We start from the raw sequence: 27,602 nt of genomic DNA on the forward strand, positions 1-27,602 counted from the left end.
CACACACACACACACACACACACACACACACACACACACACACACACACACACACACACATTTAACACAACTGGCCAAAAGACAGGGATTCTATCAACTCAATATTTTGACTGGATACTAAAACTACAAGTAGATTCATTAGCGTACTTCTATTATAAGACTGAATACTTACTTGTCTCTCCAATAGTTGTGACCATGTGATCCAATTACATCTTCTATGCCTGCCATAGCATGGTCTATCATCTGTAATGTGTAACATCAAATAATAAGTCACATGCTGTTTACAGTTGTATTTAGTATTAGTGAAAAATCCATAAGTGTTAGTGAAGTATAATGGAAATAGTTACATATAAATAGTACATCTACCTCTTAATTCCCACCCCACTCCTTCAACCCACATACACATGAAGTCATTTTCACACTCACTCATACAAACTCTAACACATTCACCATCTCATTCTTACGCCTTCATAGTAACATACAGCGCCACATGCAAGTATGTTATACACACACAACTCAATCACTCGCTTCCTCCCTCCCTCCCTCCCTCAACTCAACTCACCCTCCCTCACTCCCTCCTTCCCACCCACCCACCTACCCACCTAAAACTAACTTTAAAACAAGACGTCATACAAAAGAATTTTACAGATAAGAATCAGTATTTCAGTCAATCAATACACATGAGTAATGTTACGTGCATAAACCTCCTGGGAAGTAATCATTACATTGTTATTCAGTCATCTTGACTCGTATACTACCTTGGCTTTAGGGATTTCTATTACAAGGAGTATGTCAATACATACAACACATGAATCAAACAAAATCAATCACAGCATACCCCTAGGCTTAGCATAAAACATTTAGAAACAAATGATCATACATACAAATAAGCAAGTCTGTACACATGATTATACAACTAAGCAAGTCTATCACTCTATTACCAGCAATACCTACCATATGATCACACTAAACACATCTATCAACCTATAATCACTACTACTACTACCTACCCTTGTAAATATCTTTTCCCCCATGGAAGGTTTGTGTTTGTTGCTTCTCTTCACTTTCAATTTGTCAACTAATGGTTTGATTGTCATTCCCTGTAATAAACCACACACGATTATTAACATCTAGAAAAATGAGTACTTGCTATATACAGATGAGATTATAATTCTAAAACCTTGCAGTCAATAGATATATCCATATATAATGACAGAACCTCATGATACGTGAGTGCAAGAGTGGCGTACTCGGGTATTTGCATGAATGCTTGCAGTACTTGCCTGTACTTTCACGAGTGTAGCAAGAGAAAGTGCAGGCGAAAACACTGCAAGCACGAGTGCAAATACCTCTGAGTACCCACACTGAAACTCATGTGGCATGGAGTTGTGTTATTATTACATATGTTTATCTAAAAGGCAATTTTCCATAAAAATTACACTATGCGATCATATGCTTTCATGTAGAATGTACGACTGCATCCTCATTTGCATATCATTTGCATGCAGGTATGTAATAATGTTTTCAGTATTGCACTGCAGTGCAAATACCACTAGTATGCACACGCACTGGTGAAGGAATCTCTGGTACATAAGTAAAAATATTTTGTATGTTTATAATTTCTGGTAATAAATTATTATTATTCAAGTCCCTTGGTCATTTTTATCATGATTCAACACAAAAAATATGTAATTGTGCATGGGGGAAACATAACATCTTTCTCTTCTGTTACAAGGGATGTGGGTTCTAAAACCTTGGCTATCACACACATATTATCTAAACATTTAAAAAAAAAAAATAAAAACTGAAAAAGGACATACCTGGATGAATACAGTAAAGAATATCACAATCATACACGTTGTAACAAAAAGTGATTTACGGTCAGCAGGTCCATCTAATAATGCTACCAATGAGAAGGCAATAGCACCTCGTAGTCCACCATATGCCATGATAAACTGCTCCACTTTGTTCACTTTTATAGCTCTGAATTGATTGGCTAATGCTGTCAATATTATCACACCTAGACAGAACAACATATACGATTGGTCATTAGTTGTCAACATGATAACAAATAGAAAGAACAACAAAATTAATTGGTTGATGTTGACAACACTATTAAACCCGAGAACAATCACAGTTAATATCTGATGAGTGTTTCCTTACATGCCTATATAAGAAATGTTGGGTTATTAAACTCAGCATTAGCTCCTAATGGATTTTATTTTATTTTTTTTTAATCTTTGTAATGTAAATACTTTTAACAGAAGTTATGCATCATTACTACTCTGATATATAGAATTGTCTAGCATTATCATTTGTCTAGCATTATCATTTGTCTAGCATTATCATTTGTCTATCATTATCATTTGTCTATCATTATCATTTGTCTATCATTATTATTTGTCTAGCATTATCATTTGTCTATCATTATCATTTGTCTATCATTATCATTTGTCTAGCATTATCATTTGTCTATCATTATCATTTGTCTAGCATTATCATTTGTCTAGCATTATCATTTGTCTAGCATTATCATTATCATTTGCCTATCATTATCATTTGTCTAGCATTATCATTTGTCTAGCATTATCATTATCATTTGTCTAGCATTATTATTTGTCTAGCATTATCATTTGTCTAGCATTAGCATTTGTCTAGCATTATCATTTGTCTAGCATTATCATTTGTCTAGCATTATCATTATCATTTGTCTAGCATTATTATTTGTCTAGCATTATCATTTGTCTAGCATTATCATTATCATTTGTCTATCATTATCATTTGTCTAGCATTGTCATTATCTAGCATTATCATTATCATTTGTCTAGCATTATCATTTGTCTAGCATTATCATTATCTAGTTGGATCTCTACATGAAACATGTAGGGTGTATGGTTAAGTCTAGTTATTTAGTTTTCCCTGACAATAGGTAGTCCATAGCAATGATTTATGCATTAACCCTACTCATGTTACACAAGAGATCTAAGTACCATATAAATCACACAAAATATTTATTGGAAACAAAATAAGAAGAATCCCATTACTTGAGTAAATTTGCTGTTGTGTTGACATGATTATCTTTGCAAGAAATAACACAGACTGCTGGATGTTATGATTTCAATATGACATAGCATGGACCACTCTTTACTAGTCTTATAGTACATGTATAAATAAAGACACATCACCTGACTGAAACTATTGACTATCTCCCAGACCATGTATTTCCTACTAATATTGTAAGTGATATAACAGATTTAAAACCATCATTTATTACATAATGTCATTACACTCATAACTGTGGTTAGAACTCATTAAATCTTCACAACTAGAATATTTCTGAAACAGCTTTGTTTGTAAAATATAATGACTTAATCAAAATATCGTACACCCTGAACAGTTGTTGGCTTCCTAATTACACCAACAACTATACGGCTGAACAGAAGTTTAATTTAGCTAGACATTATGCAAAAAGCTGAAACTTATTATACTCTAAAGAAAAAAGTAAAGGGTCGTCACACAATTATTTTTTTAAAAGAGTTAAATATGATAATAAAATTCCGCCATTGAGGTTTCAAATCCAATATGGCCACCATCCAATATGGCCACCGACAACTGTATTAACTCAATTTCCTTGACAACAAGATGGTGGACTCCCAAATTATATTTAAGTTTAATTTTCAAATGGACCAAGAAAAATCTTCCATACAGCAAAGTTTGGAGAGAATGTATGTACTTTGATTTTGAGGGAACATTGGTCCCCAAAGGCACAACAAACAAACAAGATTCAATACTGCCCTTGCGATACAACATTGTGATCAGCAGTAACTCAGTATCACACATAGAAAAGGTCAAATGTTTGTCATCTGGTTAATTGCTTGGATAATCTACGTCATGTAATTATAATATATATATATATTCTCAGACTGCAACTGTCAATGTGTGACCAGGACAAATTGCCAATTCTATTTATATCATCCTTATCTAATGCACATTTTTAAGACAATTTGTACAACGATATTAATACCTGCAATAAATTCAATTTTTTCTAAGAATCTTTCAGTATTACATGTACAGTTTAATAGTTTATATAACTCTCATTTTTTGTGCAGTTACCATAGTACATTACATTTATTTACATTTGTCTAGGTTTAAGAGAATCTATGGGCAAGAATTATTTGCATTTTATTTTTACATTTTTTTTTCACACAATATGAATTGAAAAAAATATTCTGATATGAAAATGAAGTATTCCATATTATAATAATATGATATTTGTTACTAGAAATTGTTCAAATTTACTTAGTAAACGTCATTAGAATCAGTGTATTGTATTTAGTATGCATGAGTTGGATTTCAAAGCCTGCAGCATTCTCTATTTTAATCAATACCATTTGCTTTATTGCCATTCTGCCTAAGAGTACGACTACGTGCATATCACTCAGTTTTTTTTTAGTTTCCCCAGACCTTGGACAGTGATTAGAGAAAATACTGATTACATAATGGCTTGTCTATACTTATGAAATTATACACTATTAATCATATCAAATACGAATAATTATTAAATTTGTTCATATGGAAGTCTTGTGTACACATATTTACATTCTAAGTTGTGTGTTTGAAGAATTTTGAGTTGGTAGTTTTTGGTACTGGATGGTTGGTTGTATCTGATATTTCTACTAAAAAGTTACAGGATCTGTACCAGCCAGCTTAATAGCATGTCATTTTGTCATACTACTAATAAAATGTCAGAGAAATTGGTATATTTCCTGTAAAACATGCATAGATGTTAAGTCAGCAGTTTTTGGTATTGAATGGTAGTACATTTTGTATCTGAGAGACAGATTTTGTATACATATAGCTATGACAGAACATGTGAAAGGAGAGTTTGTATACATACCTATAGCTCTGTAGAAAAGACAGAAAAACAATGTGGATAAAATAAAGGCTACATCCCAAACATGGTCATCTCTAACAGCTGATAAACCCAGAAACATAAAGATAATAGTTTCACTGATACTACTCAACATCTTCATAAAATATTTGATTGTAGTGTGAGACTTCTGTGATATATTGGCTTCCACATATTTCTTCATGATAATACCACAAAACACAATACTGGTGGAGAAAATAAAAACAAAATATCAGTACTACGAATCAAGTTGGTAGTAAAGTGTGCTTTTAAGTTATATTACAGATACAAGAATCTGTACCAATTGTATTGAAACACAACCTACATTATGTACTGTACACTTTTCATTAACCAATTGCTTAGCTGATTTCTATACTGATGGTTATAAAGCATGCAAAGTATATGTGACGGAAAATTTCAACAAACGTATTGAGACATACATGCACATACACTAGGATATGACTACATGTATGTACACACAGACAGACAGACAGACCCACATACACATACCGGTACACACACATGTACATACATACAACATACATACAACATACATACATACATACATACATACACACACACACACACACACACACACACACACACACACACACTTTTACATCCAGTACACCCTTACAAAACACCCCCACCCCACACACATACGCAACTTCAAGTTGAAACATTCCCTATACATATACACATACATGTACATGTATAATCAAAACCAGTACACCCCCACAATACAGCTACTTTTCCAACGTATGTCCAGTTTCCCATAAACTAATGATTTGTAATCAGGACCTTTCTGTTCAACTAAGACATGTCAGCTGCCCTTAATTTGGCTTAATCACAGAGTGTTGTCAGTAGTCTCCCAAATGAGAACATGTACATGCACTCAAGAGTCGCCAGTAGTACTAATTCTATCAGTCTGATGAATCTAACTACATGTACCGTATATCTACTCTGGTTTACTTGACTTCACATTTACATGATGCACAGTATATATAACTAGCAAGATGTATCTCTAATAGACCTACATGTAAGTATGTCAACTGAATTTAGCTATTCAGGTCTGTCTGGTGATAAATCTTTATGTACAGACAACTGACGTAAAATGTCTCTGGTAAAACTCACTTTAAATCTCAAGAATCTAGGTGGCAGTTTAGATGTAGAAAACTGTATGAGAATCAACACTTTACTGACAAATTATATTATCAACATAATAAACAAGACTATAGTAAACCATGATGATTGTCACAAGAACCTTTGAATAAGTTAGTAATGTGGTATAGATTGTACTTCATTAATACCAACATGTTCAATTCACATATAACTCAAACACCACACTGTACCACACCACACCATACCATAACCAACCATACCATACCACATAACATAGACCCAGCAACACCACATCACACCACACCATATCGTACCACACCACATCACACCACACCACACATACTGTTCATACATGTACCAAACCACACCACACCATACTACAACACAACACACCACACCACACCACACCACACCACACCACTGTGGCACACGTACCACACCACATCACAATACATATACTGTGACCATACTTTGTATTTTGGCTGTAAGATTAATTGAACTTCACATTTATCTGAAACAATGTTTATGCCAAATTAAATCAATATGAAATTAGAATCACTTTCACTGGTAATTACTACGTTATAAAGGTAGAATCAATTCAAATTCAAATCAAAACATTCACTCACAAAAGTGATTTGAAAGTGAAAAGTAAAAAATTGTTTATCTGCCAAACAAAGTACAATGTAGCGCCAAAATGTGAAAAATTGTCTTTCATGCTAAATTTGTAAAATATACTCACAGTATTACATAAAATTGTACAACAAGTTAATCAAGTGACTGCATTTGTGTAATACTTACGACATGATTCCAGAAAAACCAAAGATTTCAGCAGTGAGGTAGGAAAGGTAGCTCATTAAAAATACAAACAATGGTTCTATCACACGGACGTGATCTGTAAATTTGGTAACAAATGCTGTCAGCAATCCCCATATTATACCAATTATAGTGCCAGCACAACCAATTATTAGGAATGACGTTACTCCCAACACACAATCCACTGCCTGGACATTCTCCACTCCCATAGCTGCAAACTGTTTAAACATACGATATAGCACCTGAAAGAAACACAGATAAACATTTTAGAGTTTTATTAAATGTGTGCTATGAGTAAAACTAGCCACATACAATGTAGATACTGAAATACAAACTAACACTAGAGTCTTAACATGTACATGTACAAAGTGACTAGTCCCATACATGCACACTGTTTAAATGTATGATATAGCACCTGTAAGGCACAGACAGAAACTAACATCAGTGTTTGGCTGCTTTGAATACAGATTGACTTGTTCCACACATACAAACTGTATAGACATACAATATAGCGGCTGTAAGATATAGAGAGAAACTAACATCAGTGTTTAGCAAATGTGTGCTCTGATGAACTTAAACCTCTCTCCCCACTTGAATCATAGACCCTCCCACCCACGGAGGGTCTATGCTTGAATTGATTTAACACTGATTCATTCTAAATCAATTCCGTTAGAGTGGTTCAAAATCGATTTCTGTCCCCATGAGAAAACTGAGCAATGAATTTGAATTGATAAACTGGTTTTGAACTGATGTACTTTCCATTGGTTCACAACAATCTTCCTGAAATGGTTTTGAACTGATTCAACTATTAACATTGGTTTGAAACCGATTTAGTGCATGCGGACAGGAGAACTGATTCCAGTTCAATTTCAAACTGATATAAAATTCTACATGGGCACAGGGCTATAGATCATGTAAACTGTTAAACATACAACACTCTGTATAGCACCTGTAAGGAACAGACATAACTTCTAACATTTAGTTTTATCATATGTGTGCAATTATTACAGATTGATTTGTCACATACATGACAACTGTTTATATAATAAGCATTCCATATTATCACCTGCAATAAACAAACACAGACATTTAGTTTTATCAAATGTGTGCTATGATCAACTTATATAGATGCAACTTGTATAAACATATACCATATATCACCTGCAAGAAACAGACGCAAATACAAACATTGGTGTTAGATTAACGTGTGACATGAATACAGATCTACTAATCACATACATGTAGATGTTGAGATTCACCCTAACATTTAGAAGTCTGAGGTCTATCAAGTGTGTACTGTGAATACTGCTCTCATGTGTGCAGAAACACCTGAAGTGTCTTGAAATTGTACCAGAATAGCTGTAACTCACAATGTTTCACTGTCAATGACTTTTACTCTTCTGATTTACATGTACAGTAAAATGCTACTAAATTACAGGTGAACATGTCCAAGATATATTGAAAGACTTGTACTGTTAGACGGCTTCAATTTTAAAGCACTCTTGACAACCTTACCTGCAAGAAAGCTCACAGTAACATAATTAATCATATCCTACTCAAACGTGTATGCTACCCAATGTACACCGTCATTCTGATCAATATACTTATGTTAAACTAACAACAAATAGTTTTCATGCTGACAATGTCATTAATATAATATAGGTATGCATGTCTGATCTTTACAAGATTTGAATGAAACTGGCCTGAGGTTCAGTTTAACATTACAGATGCACACATACACATTATGCATACACCGACAGACAGTCAGATCTTGTTGTATTAAGCTCTCCTCAGAGAACTAACCTTGTAAGACCTAAAGCTGTTTTGATGAGATTTAGTTTTCACTCTTTACAAGGTAAACATTGTAATCGGATAATCCCTTGGTGAACACGGTGTCACATGACTAGAAACCGTGATGTTGAAATCATCCAAGTCATTCACACTGCAATAAATTAGCACAAGCCAAGATGTATATGTTTGAACAGAAAATATGGGATTGATACCCTGGCCAGATAATCCCATGGCAAATACTTGACAAGAACTCACAATGTTGAAATAAGCAAATTCATTCACACTGAATTATTATACCAAGCACAAGCTAAATTATACATGTTCAAACAGAAAATATGATATTTATACCCCGTCATTCTACATCATGACAACAGGCAGGATGTTTTGAAATATTCATAATATGAGTCAAAACATTCAAAATCATCAATATTTTCCCCATTTTTTTCTAAAACCAGTCTTGCATAAACATAATCACATTACATGTGATCACATTACATTCTGCAACATTTGTCTTCAGTCAGCCAGAAAATATTTTGTGACATAAGGGGTTTTGTGACTACTTATCTTCAACTCATAGAGACAAGGCCCCCACCTGTCACTCAAAATTTTTCTAGGTTGAACAAAGAAAATACCCTGGAATAATATCTACTCATCTCTTTAATGATCAAGAACTGATATTAGAAAATTATCTATCATAAACGTCAAATGTATGAAATATCTATCATAAACAAACATACAGAAATATGATCTGTTCTAGTAGTACTCCTCCCATGTTTGTACATGTTATGATGTATACTCCACACTATAATACTTTCAGTTGGTAAATTATGGTGCATGTAAGTTGTGATTAAATTCAGAAGATCTTACTTGATCTATATTTAGTCTATTTTTCTTCTTACATAGTAAACTTATAATTTCATTTTTATCATTTCATTTTCACTAAATATCACGATTATAAGACAAACAGTAATGAAGTATAAATGTTCAATGGTGTATATCAATCTGCTATAGTAGAAGAATAAAAAGATACTTAATTTCACAATACATGTTTTATGATCAAGTAATATTAATAATGATGACGATATCATCTTTACTATGGACTCCAGGGAACAGAACAATTTTCACACAATTAGAGTGGCTTCACCTTCCCTAAGTTAGTCTGGATGCCAACGTGGTTTCTAACTATTAAAACCAAATCTGGTCAAACTCCTTCTGTGAGTGGAGGTGTGAATCGCAATGATACACGCGTATAGGAACTAGACTACCTTCCCTTGGACAACATAGTAGACATTTGCTAGTAGACAGTGTCCTGTTAAATCCATTAAACTGACACTATAATTATCAGTTAATATAAAGTAGTATGTTGACATTAAGTATAGTAAAGGTTACAGGTCTATCACTAGTTTCCATGCATCATGATAGCATTACAACTGTTATTAAAGGGACATGGGACATGGGACATCAGTTAGGAAAGCATTGACTTCTCATCCATGTTGTGGTTATGAGTACATGTACATGTATGTAGCCTATCTATGGCACTTACGATATATTCTGTGCAATCTCTCATACAGTTTTGTACCTTACGCTTATGTCTAGAATTGCAAAAAGCTGTTAATACACAGTTTGAAAATATCCATCCAATCAGCTGAGCTTGTTCATCATGGGGTATTCAAATGAAGTGCAGTTTGAAAATATCCATCCAATCAGCTGAGCTTGTTCGCCACCATGGGGTATTCATACACATCATTTGCATGTGTTTCATTTGCATACTCACATCATTTGCATGTGTTTCATTTACATACGCACTTCAGTTGAATACCCCATGGTGACAGAAAGCTGATTGGGTGGATATTTTCAAACCATATTGACAGCTTTTCGCAATTCTATTTACAAGCGTAAGGTACGAGAAATTGAACAGAATATACCGTAAGTGTCGTGAACAGGCTTATATGTATGTGTTATAATGATATTATGACAACATAAAGTATTGCAGAGGTTCCTCGTCTATCATTCTCTGCAAATCTATGTGTTATGATGACTCTATGGCCATGGCAGTTACTCTGGATGCAACCGGGGGTCGTTAAACTAAAAAAGAAAGATCTAAAACTTAAAAGATTCAACAAGGGATAGCACGAGACTATGTGGCAGTAAAGTGTTGCAGGAGTTACAACAAGTCTACATGTACATGTATGTCATATGATGACATGGAGGCAGGAGTACATGTTGCAGAAATAACAGGTCATATTAAACCACTAGTCCCTGCAAGTCTGTGTCATAATGACATTGCATGTATACTGGTCAATAACCTGTATTCATTGTCAGATGTCAATGACCACTATGTTAAGTCATGTATGGAGAGAAACACTAATCATCTCAAATAAGTAAATACCAGTAATTGTTGGAAATATCTTAAATTATCAGAAGGTCACTACCATAAAGCAATGCCAAGTGTTTGTTACTTTGAGTATATGTACATGTGTGACTAGGAAATGAAATAACAGTATTGACTCTACAGGACTTATGAAATATATCTATTTGTCTGAACTCCAACACAGAACAACTCAAGAATCAGACAGAGTTATTAGCATCAGTCTACAATGATTTGCAAATGCAGACATACATAGCAATGTAAACATTGACAACTCAAAACATCTTTAAACTTTAGGGACTGTCAGACACTTCTCATATCCAATATTCACAATGCGGATAGCTCAGTGCTAACACAAGGGTTAATGTCTACATGAACCCAATATTGACACCAAACTAGCTCAGCATGAACACCAGGCTGGCACTATACACCTCACCAGCATGTGTCAGCAACTCCTAGGGTAAATGCCTGCATAGCATGATGTTAACATTTGGGTCATAATTAATTCAGACTTTTACAGTAAAGAGATTCTTGCAGTGCACTTTCTCCCTCTAATTTGTTATTACATTTTAATCTCTAGTCTCTCCCTCCTACAAATAAGTACATCCATTTAACTTTGTATAGCCAAGAATACGATTTTCATTACATTTTAACTTTTTGATTTTCCCCCCAAAATATTCAGTATGTTGATACCATTACCAACATTTTGTAACAACATGTGTGTTAGATATACAACAAAAATATGAGGGGAGGGGTAAGGGAGAGGTTGTGGGGAACAGCTAGGATATTTATATTTCCATTTTAGGGTTACAATATTCCTGAAATCAACAATAGTATATCAATAACTATTAAAGTCAAACTAAATAGTACACATGGGCTAGTAACCTATGTACATGTACATGTACTAGTAAACTGTGGCTCTAGGCTATACACATGTACAGATACAGAGTGGTTAATTTGCTTTCAAATGAAAACCAGTAGAGTTTCTAGCAGACATACATGTACAGAGTGGTTAATTTGCTTTCAAATGAAAACCAGTAGAGTTTCTAGCAGACATACATGTACAGAGTGGTTAATTTGCTTTCTCATGAAAGCCAGTAGAGTTTCTAGCAGACATACATGTACAGAGTGGTTAATTTGCTTTCTCATGAAAACCAGTAGAGTTTCTAGCAGACATACATGTACAGAGTGGTTAATTTGCTTTCTCATGAAAGCCAGTAGAGTTTCTAGCAGACATACATGTACAGAGTGGTTAATTTGCTTTCTCATGAAAACCAGTAGAGTTTCTAGCAGACATACATGTACAGAGTGGTTAATTTGCTTTCAAATGAAAACCAGTAGAGTTTCTAGCAGACATACATGTACAGAGTGGTTAATTTGCTTTCTCATGAAAACCAGTAGAGTTTCTAGCAGACATACATGTACAGAGTGGTTAATTTGCTTTCTCATGAAAACCAGTAGAGTTTCTAGCAGACATACATGTACAGAGTGGTTAATTTGCTTTCAAATGAAAACCAGTAGAGTTTCTAGCAGACATACATGTACAGAGTGGTTAATTTGCTTTCTCATGAAAACCAGTAGAGTTTCTAGCAGACATACATGTACAGAGTCTGAGTGGTTAATTTGCACTCACATAAAAACCAAGATGTAAAGTTTCTAGTAGACATACATTTTGTACATAAATATTGATTAATTGGCACTCACATAAAAACCAAGATGTAAAGTTTTGAGTAGATGTACATACATACATCAATGATATACAGCTTGGCACTCCTATCAATGGCATATAAACCAGTAGAGTTTCTAGCAGACATACAGTACGCAAGGAGCTACAATTGAAACCTTAACCTTTAAGTAAACATGTGCATTTGTAATTGGTATGTATGATGTCACAGGTAATCAAAGGACAAATTTCCATTTACCTCATATAATATGAAAAATATAGGTTTAAAAATGTTTATTTGTATTTGTATCATAGCCGACCGATATACATATACATAGGTAGCCTTACTGATATTCTTTTTGTACACCTAGGTAGTCCTAAACATACTAAGTAGATATATAACAATTTTGTGATATGAAACTAAGACTTCATACTCATGACACATAAATAGTATCTTGAAATTCAGGAAATGACTCCATAAAACTATTACATTTTACAGAGATCAGGAGAGAGATATACGTATAGAATAATAAATGCACATTGAGAAAGTACACAGTGAGTTCAAACTACAACTGAACATCTTTTTTCCCCGAGTCAGCGTATGATTTATACTAGTACATTACTTACTGGTAACTAATCAAGTATCGTTTGTAGATATACAGACAAGTTAACAGAATATTTCAAAATGTCTAGTTTTTGCTTTCATGACACAATCATGATGATATACAATATATCTATGTAATTCATGTTCTGTACTTGAAAGGCCCTGACAGTTTCCTCATGAATATGAGACATTTTACCATGCATGAGCCAGGTTCAACAAAAAAATATAGAATATATACTCTGGTCATTCTACATCACGACACCGTGGATCTATGTCACAACAGCACATGGCTACGTCATTGGTTCCGCTGTGTTTAAGTCAAAACCCTCAAAATTGACATTACTTTCTGTAATTTTTTTTATAATACTGGCAATGGTATAATTATATCATTCTCCAATATTTTTCTTCATTCAGTCAGAAAATACTCATGACCTACGGGTTATCACTACTTGTCTAGCAACTCGTAGTGACCAGGGCCCCTTAGGTCACTCATGATTTCCTTGGCTGAACGAAGGAAAATATTGGGAAATAATATCTAATTATATTATTGAATCATTTACATACATGTATCGTGCTTAAAGTTAAACCACAGATGTTGGAGATGTTGGACATCTAGGGTTAAATGTAAGGTCAGTGCTCTGAAAGTACACACTGATGATTACCGTAGTATGTTTTGGTGATTAGAATAATGTGCATGGCTTTTCACCTGAAACTAAGGAAAACCACTTTATTCTTGATAATGCATCAATAATGTTGTCATTACTTAATAGAACGTGTGTAGATGTGATACCATTGGGTAACCATGACAACATATTACATTGCCATGGTTACTCAATGGTATCACAATATATATTCAATATTGTACGATAATTATCATTATGTCAAATCTACATGGGTTCCATAGCTATTTTACCATGTCCCCACAACAATTATGGTACAAACTTTCAATATGTACATTGTATGTATATGTAAGGATAAAACTGATTTCCAAAAAAACAACTGGGTTTCCAACTCTTAGTAAAATATATGTGTATTAATTGTGTACATGTACATGTAATAAAAGAGTTGAAATGCATCAACGATTTTACAGTTGCCATGTACATGTATTACCACAGCATTAATTTAACGCTCTGTAATTAAGCAATTATAAACTTTCAAGTACATCGACCTACATTACACCAATGGACTCGAGGTATGCAAGTATGCTCAGGAAAATCACCTGCATCAGAAATTTCACTATTTAAAGAGAATTTAATAGAGTACTATATTTATAACGGATGTACAATGTACATTGATGACAGGAAGTCAATGTGTAGTCATGTACTTAGAATTCATCTATCATCATATATTCATAGAATCTTTTCTATGTCACTTCTTGCAAGACATACAAATGTACATGTACCATGTGTATACTATAAATCAAGTACAAAATAAAGTCTCAAACAGTATATACATATACATGTACATGTATAACAAAATGCTATGTTCCATGACATAAATGTACAGCAAGTACATGTATGTCTCAAAGAGGGTACATACATAATAAAGTGTGTGTTGAATTTGATAATCCACAAATTACTATATTCTACATCTGTGACAATATGTTGAATATTTAGAGTCCAATGGCCAATGCATCTTACATGCCTAAGTTGTAGAATCTGTTTCCAAACATTCAACAAGACAAAGTTTATTATAATGATCTTGTTATAAAAGTCTTCTGTTTATCCCTTGTAACACTGCTCCCTATCTTTGCTTTTACACTGAAAGCATCATAGTTGCTGAGAAATCATACAACAATTGGAGCTAGGGCCACCACTCTGTCAAATGTTGAGATATATAATATACAAATGTTTATAATTATATATTATACATAGCTTGATTCTGAATTAACCCCAAAGGTTATAGTCAAGATCAATTTGAATATTGTCCACAGAAAGTTTGTTACCTCAATAACATACATGTATGATGTAGCCTTAGATACTTATACTTGAATGTGGTCTATAAATAATAGCTTCAGTGATATGATGTATAAAGTATATCATGACAAAAATAGTTGAATGGCCTTCCCCTAGCATTCTGTGCCCTTTGCACTCTAGAGTTGAGTGACTTTTCCCTAGCTTAGTATTCTGTGTCAACTGCACTCTATAGTTGAGTGGCCTTCACCCTGGTTAACCCTGCATGTCCTCTTATCCATTGTCATTTACTGACCTGTGTAGAAGTGCATATATCCAATTAAACTGGAGATTGATTTCCAGGGATCAACAACACAGTAGTAATGAAGTATATAGACATTACTTAGTTAGGAGATGTCAAAGTAGAACATATATGTAACTTGGCATGTACATGTAAGGTGCCCTAAAAGTAGATCACTCACAGACGAAAACGTGATATATGATATGATATATGTCTTGTATAGTTATTTCAGGGTAGTTTTCTTTTAGAGTGAAATGCTGGAATTACAATTGATTACAAGCAGTTCCTTGTCAGATTTCCATTAGTATCTTCTCATATTATACTCAAAATACTCTGATTATTTTGTCATTTTTAGGGGCCCAAGCCTATGGCCTTGGGCTCCTATTGGTGTTGTTAAGGTTTTTCTTCTTCTTCTTATTTCTTCTTCTGCCATTGTTTTGTCAAGCTAGAACTAGAAAATGGTTGCCTGTAAACCTTCAAACTTGGTAGGCTTACTGGGGACCATGATGAATACTTGTACACCTGACCCAGGAATTTCGGGCTGGTCATGTGACCTGGCCGCCATATTGGATTTCGTGAAAATCTTAAAACAATTTCTTCTCAAAACCTAGGGGTCTAGTTGGTTTGAAATTTGGTACTTATGTAGTATGCATGTCCCCTGTCCTTTTAATTTGGTCAATAAAATTGCGTGTGGTCACGTGACCTTGGCCACCATATTGGATTTTTGAAAAAATGACATTTTTCCTTTAGAAATATTCTTCTCCAGAACGAGCAGTCCACTTAGTGTGATCTTTTGTGTATAGCATCATCTAAGTGATGTCTTTCAAGTTGGTGAAAAGCGTTGCATTCGGTTGACTGCTATGGTGGCCATATTGGATTTTACGAAAATTTAAAAATGACAACTTCTCCAAAAGAACTGCACTGATTGACTTGCATTTTGGCAAATAGAATCAACTATGTACTTGACTACCTTACAGTTTGTAAACGAGAAAAAATTTCAATGCATAGTTTCCCGACAATCAATGATTTAACAGTGGTGGCCATATTGGATTTTTCTCCAAATCATTTTTAAAAATATTCTTCTCTGAAACCAGCATATACTAGATAACTTTACAATTTAGCATGTAGAAGGAAGACTACTCCAAGCTCCATGCAGTACATCATTCCCAGCTGGGCAAACCGCTTGGTACCCGCAAACCCTGCTTGCAGCTTTAATTAAACATTTGATTTGCTTTGTCACTCCCAAGTAAAGTCAACTAGTGATTCACAATCTATCACAAAACTTGTCAAATTTGGTATGTTGTCCTCAAATATTCAGATGAGAACACTTTGATTATCTTGTCATCATACTAGGTACTCTAGGGACGGAAATCATCCTGACAGATTTTTTATTTGCTTTGTATAGCTGCTAGTTAAAGTCAGTGATTACAAATACATCACAAACTTATCACAGTTAGTCTCTTGTCCTCAAATACTAAGTACACTCTGATCACCTTGTCACAAAACACTATCGATCAGAAGAGTGAGATTATTCTCACATGGTCTTTTTTCGCTTCATATAATTCCTATGTAAAGTCAGTGATCACAATTTATCACAAATCTCATTAGAGTCTTGTCCTACTCGGCACACTCTGATCACCTTGTCACAAAAAACTATTGATCAGAAGAGTGAGATTTATCCTAACATTGTCTTTTTTTACTTCATATAACTTCTCCGTAAAGTTAGTGATCAAAATTTATCACAAATCTCATTAGAGTCTTGTCCTCAAATACTCAGCACACTCTGATCATCTAAGGTCCTTGTCACAAAACACTATTGATCAGAAGAGTGAGATTATCCTAACATGTGGGGTTTTTTTTGCTCTATAGATTCTCAGTACAATAAGTAATCACAATTTATCACAAATCTTATCTTGTCCTGGAATATTCAGCACACTGTGTCCATCTTGTCTAAAAATACTATTACCCTGGAGAGATGCATTATCATTTCCTGCCCATGGCATTGAGTTCCAGTCTCCAGGTAAGATCAGTGATCATAATCTATGGTGTACCATAAAACTGATTGTATTTGACTAGCTTGTCTAACAATACTTGATTCATTGTGATCATCTTGTATGACATATACTCAGTAGACTACATGTATAGGGTCACCTTGTCGTTTTACTGTAGCTTCTATAATGATAAGTGCAATTTGTATCTAAATGAATGTGTATCTCATCAACCAATGGGGGACATGACCTGATTCAAAGTAATGGGGTAATCCAGATCTGGACAATGCACACAATAAATCTGATTGAAATCTAATGTAGGAATAGGACTGGAAGCATTCAGGTCAACCAAGGTCAGCATATCACCTGTTCAGTATTCATCCATATAATATGTCAGAAGTGTTAGACTTCTATAGCACTTATCAGAAACATTCAAGACAACTTAAACCTAGGTTAACACATCATCTGTTGGTTGGTCAACACATGTTAGGAAGTGTCCCCGTTAGTGTACCATGTACGTAGCATATCTCACTACAAAAACATTCAAGACAACTTATGCCTGCAGTATAGCACCTGTTACTCCATAATATTCCATTATACTTGTTACTACATTACTGATTGTTAAATGATTAAAAGACAGTGAATGAAAATAATAAGAGCAGAACACATCATAAAACATAGTGACTTCACATCCCTCAAGAAGACCTGATGACTCAGATTGATAGCTAAGATTGATTTGGTACAGTACAAAGTTTTAATGCTATTGCAACTATGTCACCTTTAATAACAAAAAGACTTTTCATCATACGGGGTAAAAAATCATACAAGTGTATCTAGATCACATACACAAAGTTCTTCATGAAAGTGGAATATCACTCAAAGAAGATGTTTTTATAAACTTTGGGTTCTAGAAAGTCATTTCATGACTTGACATCACATAAATGTCGCCCAATTGCCAAGGAACATCAAGTTGAAACTCATTTTCACTACCTCTGTTTTTCTTTCAGTGTTACACCATTGCCTAATGGGTATCAGCAGACACGAATATTTATTAGATGAAAAATGCATATTCATGACTATGTATCTGAAGGAAATTAGCACCTGGGAGTCATAACTATTCAATGTTCATATCATCCATAATTTTCTGTTCCCTTGGCAATCCCACTTAATTTATATGATGTGAAATCATGAAATAACTCACAAGAACCAAAAGTTTATGAAAATACCTTTATTTCCTGGAGTGGTATTCCCCTTAAATAAGGCACAGACAAAAGTTTCTTACTTGTCTGTGAATAAGGGTACAATACACAGTTACATAATAATCCTATTTTTTCCAATCAAGTGAATTGATTTTTATACAATTTGCAAATAGTGTGTACTGAGAGAGCTGCTGTATAGTGTAAATAGCAAGCTAAACACACAATGCAGTAAACCAGTTTAAAAAGAGAGAGCATTACACAACCTTTGAATTCCTTGAATTACTCAATATACAAGTACTCAGCCCTGAAGGACTTAACAGACCAATAGGTATTGAAGGCAATGCATGTATCATTGTATGTACATCTATGCTATATGAATTAATAGACTAGATATCAATAACACATTCTGATCAGGTGTAAATACACATGTAGATGAGAAAGCATGCTGAATGAAATTTATGATATCCATATCAAAGCATTATAATCACACTGGGTAGGAACACAAAATAATTAGAATTACGTGTTTAACTCCACGTAGATTTATATAAGAAGTTTATGAAATGGTGACAAATGTTCAATTTATTCTTCACAGATTCATAACAGAAAGTAATTTCCTGTACAATGATTGCTATAATATATAGTCTTCAATAACAGCTATTCGGGGCTGAAAGAAACTGTGAAACACGAACACTACACAAAATTGACATCACATCGTATGTTTCATATTCAATTCTTTTCATACTATTTCAGCTTGCGCTATTGGAGGTGATGTAGATTTGTGGGAGATCAAAGATGACGATTGACCTATTTTGAAATGAATGATTCTCAGTAAATAACGATGGTAACTATCTAAAACTATATATATCTCTTTATGGTTTATAGATTTTAGATTTATAGTACATGTAACTCAATTTTACTGTCGTACAATTTCAAAGGAATAAGATAGATGATAGGATTCCGAACATAGAATTTTGTCAGATTTGTGTTTGAATTTAGAGAATCTAAAAAAACAGAATGACTCAGTCACTCTGCAGTTTGCGAGAATGTTCATGGACTCTGGGTAGAAATTTTCATTACTAACCCTGCAGTTTATTGTCAAGTAACACTTTTTCACAGAATATTGAATAGAAATAGCAAATAATCATGTTTGCACTCCAAAAAATCACACATTTTGGGTCAATGTGAAAAAAACAACAACATGACAATAAAATTCACATATATTATTTCTGATAGAGTAATATGTAATTTTAGATAGTTATCATTATCATTTATTTAGAATCATTCATTTTAAAAGAGGTAAACTAGGTCATTCTTTGTCTATCAACCTGCATCTCGCCCTAAAACTGGTGTATACAACATTTATAAATGTATGTTAGTTACTGTACATGTACATGTACACCCATACAGCTGGAGTCATAATTTCTGTTTCATTTTGGCATATTTATTGTATGCAGACTGTAAGATAAATCATGTCATTCAGCCCTATTTATCAGTCTACTCTTTGAAGACTGGTGCTGGTTGATAGACGTGGTACTTCATGTTATTTCTTAAGTTACAGACTATACTGTATGCCAAGTTTCTCTATAATTCTTACAAGAAAATCTGTAATGTTGTTTCCTTAGTTACACTTAGCTGGGACTATGTGGAATTATAGTCATGCATGGTTGTCAAGATAAGGTCAGGTTTATATTGGGGGATAGGGGAGACTAACAAAATGTAGTTTGTATGTACTGTACTTCTATATTGACAGAAGTCTGAATCCATGGAATCTAGACATTTCATTTCATTTCATTTGCTAGATAGAAGAACAGAATGACATGGATTCATGACAGGAGAGTACAAATTCAACACTAGAAAATAAGATTATTCTTAATGTACTTACCACAGTGACTGCATCATTGAGTAGTGATTCACCAAACACCAGAATATACAAAACTTCATTGACGTGAACTTCTTCAAAGACAGCAAGTACTGCTACAGGATCTACAGCAGATATTAAACTGCTGAATACTAAACAGTCTAAAAAATCCATAGGTACTGATACCCAGCCTAATGACACAATTCCAAACAAAGAGGCACCGATACAAAAACAATTGAAAAGTGTTCCAACAACTGCATAGAGAAGAATTGTTCCAATGTTGTCAAAGAATGACCTGTTTGGCATAAAATATCCAGCTTCTAGTACAATGGGTGGTAGTAGAAACAGGAAGAAAGTGTCACTGTCCAGTGTGTAATCTGACATCACATCGTTGGCAGCAAAATAGATGATGACTCCTACCACAATACCAAGTATAATAAGGAGACAACTCTCTGGAAATATCCTGGCTAATTTGTCAGTCAGATGAAAAGCTGTAGAATAAAACACAGAAGCATATATGATTAAAATTAGTACACATGAAAAAAGAATTCACCTCTTAGTAAGTCTCACTAAACTATTGGAGATTTGTTACGGACAGTTTATTGGTAAAATCTACTTCAATATCATGTCATATACATGTACTTGTACTGTGTAAGCAACACAGTGTGTTTGGTTTACAAAAATGATAATGTACTTCTCTTTGATAGTTCAACAGCTTTGATACAGTTGTAGGATACACTGTTAGTATACTGGTAAACTACATGTACACGTCAGTCTATTTTTGCATGATTGTATCAGACGTGATATCGATGCAGTCTTAATTACAAGGAAATTGAAAGCTTTGTGACTTGGGTACATTAATACAATGACTGTGTACAATGTAGATCAGTTTATGTGTACATCAACGAAATGATATTATTTAAACAACAATGTATGCCCTCCCAGTCCATAATGGACGAAAGCAAACTTTGAACGACATAATGGGCGAGGCGACAGCCGAGCCCATTATGGAGCGCAAAGTTTGCTTGAGTCCATTATGGACTGGGAGGGCATACATTATTGTTATTATTTGATAGTTTTGCCAATTCCAGTGAATTTGTAGACTGAGAAATACAAAACAGCATATAATATACACAGCGCTGAACATCATCTGCCATGTTCGGCCCGGAAGCTGAATACTAATCATAGCGACACACGTACATACACGTACACACACATATACACTTCAATGAACTGCTGTGAACACAAATTTGTTTCATGAATGCGTTGTATTTTTAAACAGTGGAAATGACAATCATAAGTAACGACATACATTTCGAAAAAATACCTCGAGTCGTATGAAGAAACAGAACAAATAAGATTGTATTGTTGTGCTAGTTCCGGGGCCGCGATGCCCAATAACGGAGTACATTATCAGTAATAATGTACAGAGATGACGTCATAAAATTCACTGGAATTGGTAATGCTATAATATAATACATATTACTGTATTACACAATCAAATTATTTACAATGTGAGTTACATCTGTACATTTTTGAATAAAGGATTGACTAAAATAATCTTGACAGGAGATTGGGATATAAATACAAGTACCTATAGCAATGGCTAAGTACATTTATATTAGACACTTACTGATATTGGTAGATGAATAGAATCATCAGGTATTATTACAATACATACTATGACAATGGGCAAGTATTTAGACACCTACTGATTGTTTGATGAAAGTCATCACCAGGTGTTATTACAGCAAGTACTATGGTAATGAGGCAAGCATTTAGACACCTACTGATTGGTTGATGAAAGTCATCACCAGGTGTTATTACAGCAAGTACTATGGTAATGAGGCAAGTAATTTAGACACCTACTGATTGGTTGTCTAACTAATAACCAGGAGAGATTAGTCAAGAAGTATAATGGCATTGGTTAAAATTTTATAAACAGCCTTCTCATTTGTTGTCAAACAGATCACCAGGTGAGCTAAGTCATTTTGAATTGGTCCAAATCATAATCAGTCAAATCTTACTAATACAAAATAGAGTGGGAATGAAATGGAATTAGAAGTAAGTAAACCCCTCTAAATGTCAACAAACTTTGAGTGGAGCAACAATAAGGGGAGGGTGTGTTTAGGAGGGGGTGTTTTGGGAAGGGTGGTTACATGTACCATTGAAAGTACTTGATTTCTTTGACATGAACATTGGATATAGACATGAAAAGTGACGTCAATATAGCAAACATCTGTAGAACTTAACACCACTCAATTTATAATAAGCACCATTTGTATTTATATAAGATGATTGCTACTGGTTTGTTGATGTAATATAAACTATGATGACATTATCTAGCTTATCTAAACTCGCATCATAAATATCAAAGGACTACAGCAATGGAAAAGTCAATACATATAGAAACATGAAAATTCAATTTGCTAAAAACTGAAGCCAAACAAAGCAAAGCAATGCCAAGTAAAGCAAAGCACATCACATAACAAGCAATTAGACATCACATGTAGACAAACACACTCTGATTTGATGGAAAGTTGACGTGGATAGTTACTACGGTAACTACACAGACAGTAATCACTACATAGATAGCAATCATAACATTTATGTCTGGGAACGAAGAAGTAAAGCAGTAATCTATGTCTAGACAAAAGTTGTATTTGTACAATGTAAATTGTAATTTCATGACTTATTTATTATGGTGAATCTAATCAAAGAACAAGTAACTTAAATGTAAAATTTATGATTAACTTACTCTGGAATCACAGCATTAGTGTATTTTATTGTTTACACACTTGTATAATGCAGAATGAGATGGCTCAGAATGTACATTAGCAATAAGTTACTAGTATTCAACTCTAAGCTTCCAAAGTGATGTCATACATGTATATATTAACGAACCTACATGTATAACATGAACCAGAAACTTACATGTAATATCCAGTTCACGTTCTGATATGGTGTTTTATTTTCAGGTTTTTCAAATCATGATATTATATGCATATACATGTACATGTACTGTAGAATGAGACAGTTTGGATACCTATGCTAGCAATAAGCTACAAACATCCAGTGTTGCACTATAAAGTACGCTTCATTTCAAGTACAAGTTAACATAAAGTCCAGCCAGGAATAGTTCTGTGTTTGATACACTTGTACTGATTACTGCTATCAACTTAAAAAGTCCAGTAAGACTTATTTCTATCTTTAGTACACTTGTATTGATTACTACTATCAACTTACATATGATTTGAGAGATAAATAGCATCTCAGTATAAAAATACTTGTAAAGAAGCTCTATTAGTGCACTTGACATTTCATTTTGAAGATTTCCTGCAAGGATTTATGGGAAAACCCCTAGTGATGACATCACCAAATTATACCCTAATCTATTTGTCTTGACACTCTTTGTACGAGTCTGACTGGATTTTTTCCTTTCCTTTACATGTACATGTAATATGATAAGTTTCCATGGAACTGAATGATGTGTCATGGAATATTATCATAAACCACTGCCTCTTTTACGGCAACTCTATATCATTTTGCACTGCATCAGCGGAAAAATATGGCCTGGCTTTTGAGAATGTGTAGGAATGACCTTGTAATCAAAATCTTGAATAAGCAGGAATGTGCACGATTATCACAACAAAATATTGGATTCTTTAGAACAGAGTAAGCATTAAACCATGTCAAGGTAAATGTAGTTCAGTGCACATTGAAATTAATACATCAAGGTTTCTATCTATATACATGTATGCAGCACACTCATGATAGGAAGCAAGTGCATTCACACTTATCAACCTATCCTGAAAAAAATGTTCACTTTTCATGTCTAGCGGTTTTGACGAACGCCTACATGTATCTACAAAGTCAGGTTTATTATATAACAATTTTCAAGAATTCAAAGTACCTTCCTTTTCTTTCATCATTTCCTGAGTTACCTTTCCTCGGTTTGTAACCATCGATCAGCATTTGTTCAACAACAATTAAAATACTATGTGAATGCTACTGGCCAGTAATGTGATAACTTTATATACAGTTCTTTGAATTGAGGACATTTTATCCATAGGCTACCAGCTTTGTACAGTGTCATTTTAATGCAATTGTGTACCCTGTACATTGTATATATGTACACATACATTATATATTTAGAATTAAAATGTACATTCTACAAGCTTTCCATGATGCGATATTTGGTTCCATGTAGTTAGATATTATCCTTCCCATTGTGCATACAATAGCCTGTCTACTTGTCAGATCTGTGACTCCGCTACATATGTATATATGGATAGGAATAATCGTAGTGATAGATCCAGTGAGTAGACAGGCTTTGTGTATACGTGCCCTCTTTCACAATTAATTTTTGTCAACAACTCTATCACTGATAGACAAAGTTGGGAGATATTATCCTTAGTGTTGTGTGTACCTGTGCATCCTCTCCCAGTTTGTTTGCATCAACAACTCTATCATTAATAGACCAAGTTATTGATTGATTAGTTTAAATTCTCATTACATGCCTACATGTATATACATGTAAGGTAATACCACCCTGTACACTGTGACTACCAATCTATCAATGAATCTCTTCTGTAAATACTAGTATCTGTGGAGTTTGTTTATCAATTTATATCATCAACACTGCAATCAACTGGGAAATGCTGTCACTCAATGCCTACATGTACTTTGATGATATCATTGCATTGATGCATGCAAATGTAACTGAATTTTTACATTGTATATCATGTACATGTATGTTAGCTGTCACCCCCATCCCCACCCACGCCACACACATATTTCTTTATACACCTAATATATGACTCAGATTGCTGGTAAAACAAAACAGTTTACTAAGTTTTGAGGTGATATTCATATGACAAATTTTGGCAAATTTTGACACATTATTTTTGTATAATGTAGCACAGCACTACTGTATGCTACAATACAATTACATGTACATGTATTTCCACTTCACAAACAAGATAATTAATAAACAGATGTAAACAGTATATGTTCTAAAAGTTTGTAAACAAGTATGTCTTTAGTTGTGACACAAGAAATGCCCATGTTCGTCACTGAAATACACCATGCTAGTCCTGCTTGCAGACAGAGCAATTCGGGACTTGATTCTGACAATTGTCCCTCCCTTCTGTTGAGGGACATAGTCGTTACTGTGTTCCGTATTATACAGTCTGCAAGCAGGACTACCAGGGTGCTGGTTGTTCATCACTGAAATCACAGACAAGTTTCTTCCCTGTCTGTGTTGAAATACACTACCAGACCAGAGCGCTGGATGTTCGCCACTGAAATACACTACCTGGGCGCTGGATGTTTGTCACTGAAATACACTACCAGGACGATGGATGGTAGTCACCCAAATGACTTTTGCATAGACTGACTGCCATGTACATTTGTATATCCATGTTGACGCATCTTTTGATGGTCATAAAAGCTTAGCATTTGATAAGTTTATGCAACAAGTTACTCAAAAACAGAGTGAGTGGACTGACAACAAGTTTGTGTGGTCTCGAACACCACATGAAATTGTAACAGTGTACAAGGCAGAATGCTTTGAAAAGTTGCCTCAGACTGACGCATCTTTTGATGTGTCCTGGTTTAGAGTAAATTGTTGCATAAAATCCTCAAATGCTAAGCTCTTATGACCAGGATTCAGTCTCAAACCCCAAATGCTGTGTGTGTCTCAAACAAGGATTGCGTGTCTCTCAAACATCCAAATGCTGAGTTTTTATGACAAAGAGTGTAAGTAGTTAAGACAACCTAAATTACACGTACCAGTACATGTACACTTTACCTAGACTGTCTGGTACTTAATACACCAACATAAAACTTTATACAAAATCACCAGATTTACTTAGAGTAGTGTAAAAATCAGCCAGCTGAACCAAACAGTACATTGACTTTATATTTTGGTTCATGTCTGCAGATTACCTACGTAATTGCACAAACTGGACAGTAATTTGTTCTTTGATAATGAAAATGGAACGATTTTACTCCACGTGGATTTAATCTTTGATTCATTCAGTGTCAATTAATAGCTTTCATGGGTGGAAAGTCTGTGAGATTTAATTCATTTTTGCCATTAAGAATGAAGTACAACTACCGGTATATCCATAGGGAGTATTTAATGTATCTGTAGTGTGTGTATGCCATTACATGGATTGCTTGTTTTGATTCCCTTCACTGAGAAATTAATCTAAAAAGCTATATACATATAACGTTCAGGTAGCAGAGAGAGAGACTTGTCTGTCTATTCATAATTGAGCACGCTAAAGGAACTGTCTCAGAATTGAGAAGTGAAATTCCTTCATTCAGGTCATCACCTTCTCCACTAAACAAGAGTTCAAAAAGTGTGACATAGATTAAGATTTGTGACACACAGACACTATAGAATGATTATGTTTCATTTTACCTATAGTTGCTGACTCACTATATACTGGGATACCACATGCAAACATCACATAAATGTACATTGCCATGCAGTAAAAGTATATGTATGTTTCTCTTCCACAAGACAAAATAATCTTGTACAATAATTAATCATAAATAAAGTTGACCTTGACCCCAACCACTGTGTTATGTTGTTGTTGTTGTTGTTGTTGTTGTTGTTGTTGTTGTTGTTTAGATTTAAAATATTATTTTTAAATGTCAAAATGACCATTTTTTTTCAGTTGAGAAATTTGGTCCAGTGCGTTTAATCTATATGATGTATGTACAAATGTATATGATTATGAAGGGGTTCTCATGTACTCTTGTTAATTCTCTTTCTCCCAAGGAGGTATTTATTTGTACACCAGGAACTACTAATGGAGAGAGAAAGAGGATTTTAATATGAAATTTAGTGTCAGGGTGGAAAATGTACATATTTCACCACTGAAAAGTTTGTACTTGCATGGGTATACTACATGTACATGTATATGGCAAACATATACACTAAGCTTGGCTAAATTCCAGACACTAGTGATAATTACATACATTTGTAATCAATGAAAAAGTGACAAGTTTGGTTTGTACTCCTTGGCTGTCCATTTAAGATGTTTTCTCACTGAATGTGGTGTCTTTTCTGCATTTCAGTT

The 27,602-nt window shown here is 34.2% G+C and overlaps 1 protein-coding gene across 3 annotated transcripts in view; it reads right to left on the bottom strand.

Annotated features, from left to right (window-relative positions):
- The window catches only part of LOC144438236 (sodium/hydrogen exchanger 3-like), a 55,276-nt gene that overhangs the window by 21,810 nt on the left and 5,864 nt on the right, over window positions 1-27,602 (bottom strand). For all 3 annotated transcript variants that reach the window (XM_078127282.1, XM_078127283.1, XM_078127281.1), the window contains exons 2-7: window positions 20,533-20,999; window positions 6,830-7,086; window positions 4,898-5,115; window positions 1,821-2,020; window positions 1,011-1,100; window positions 173-243 (exon numbers count right to left, since the gene is read on the bottom strand). In XM_078127282.1, coding sequence (XP_077983408.1) covers window positions 173-243; window positions 1,011-1,100; window positions 1,821-2,020; window positions 4,898-5,115; window positions 6,830-7,086; window positions 20,533-20,999 — 1,303 coding nt within the window. The remainder of the gene's footprint in view (window positions 1-172; window positions 244-1,010; window positions 1,101-1,820; window positions 2,021-4,897; window positions 5,116-6,829; window positions 7,087-20,532; window positions 21,000-27,602) is intronic.

This window comes from Glandiceps talaboti, chromosome 7 (genome assembly GCF_964340395.1).
Source record: "Glandiceps talaboti chromosome 7, keGlaTala1.1, whole genome shotgun sequence".
NCBI classification, from domain to species: domain Eukaryota; kingdom Metazoa; phylum Hemichordata; class Enteropneusta; family Spengelidae; genus Glandiceps; species Glandiceps talaboti.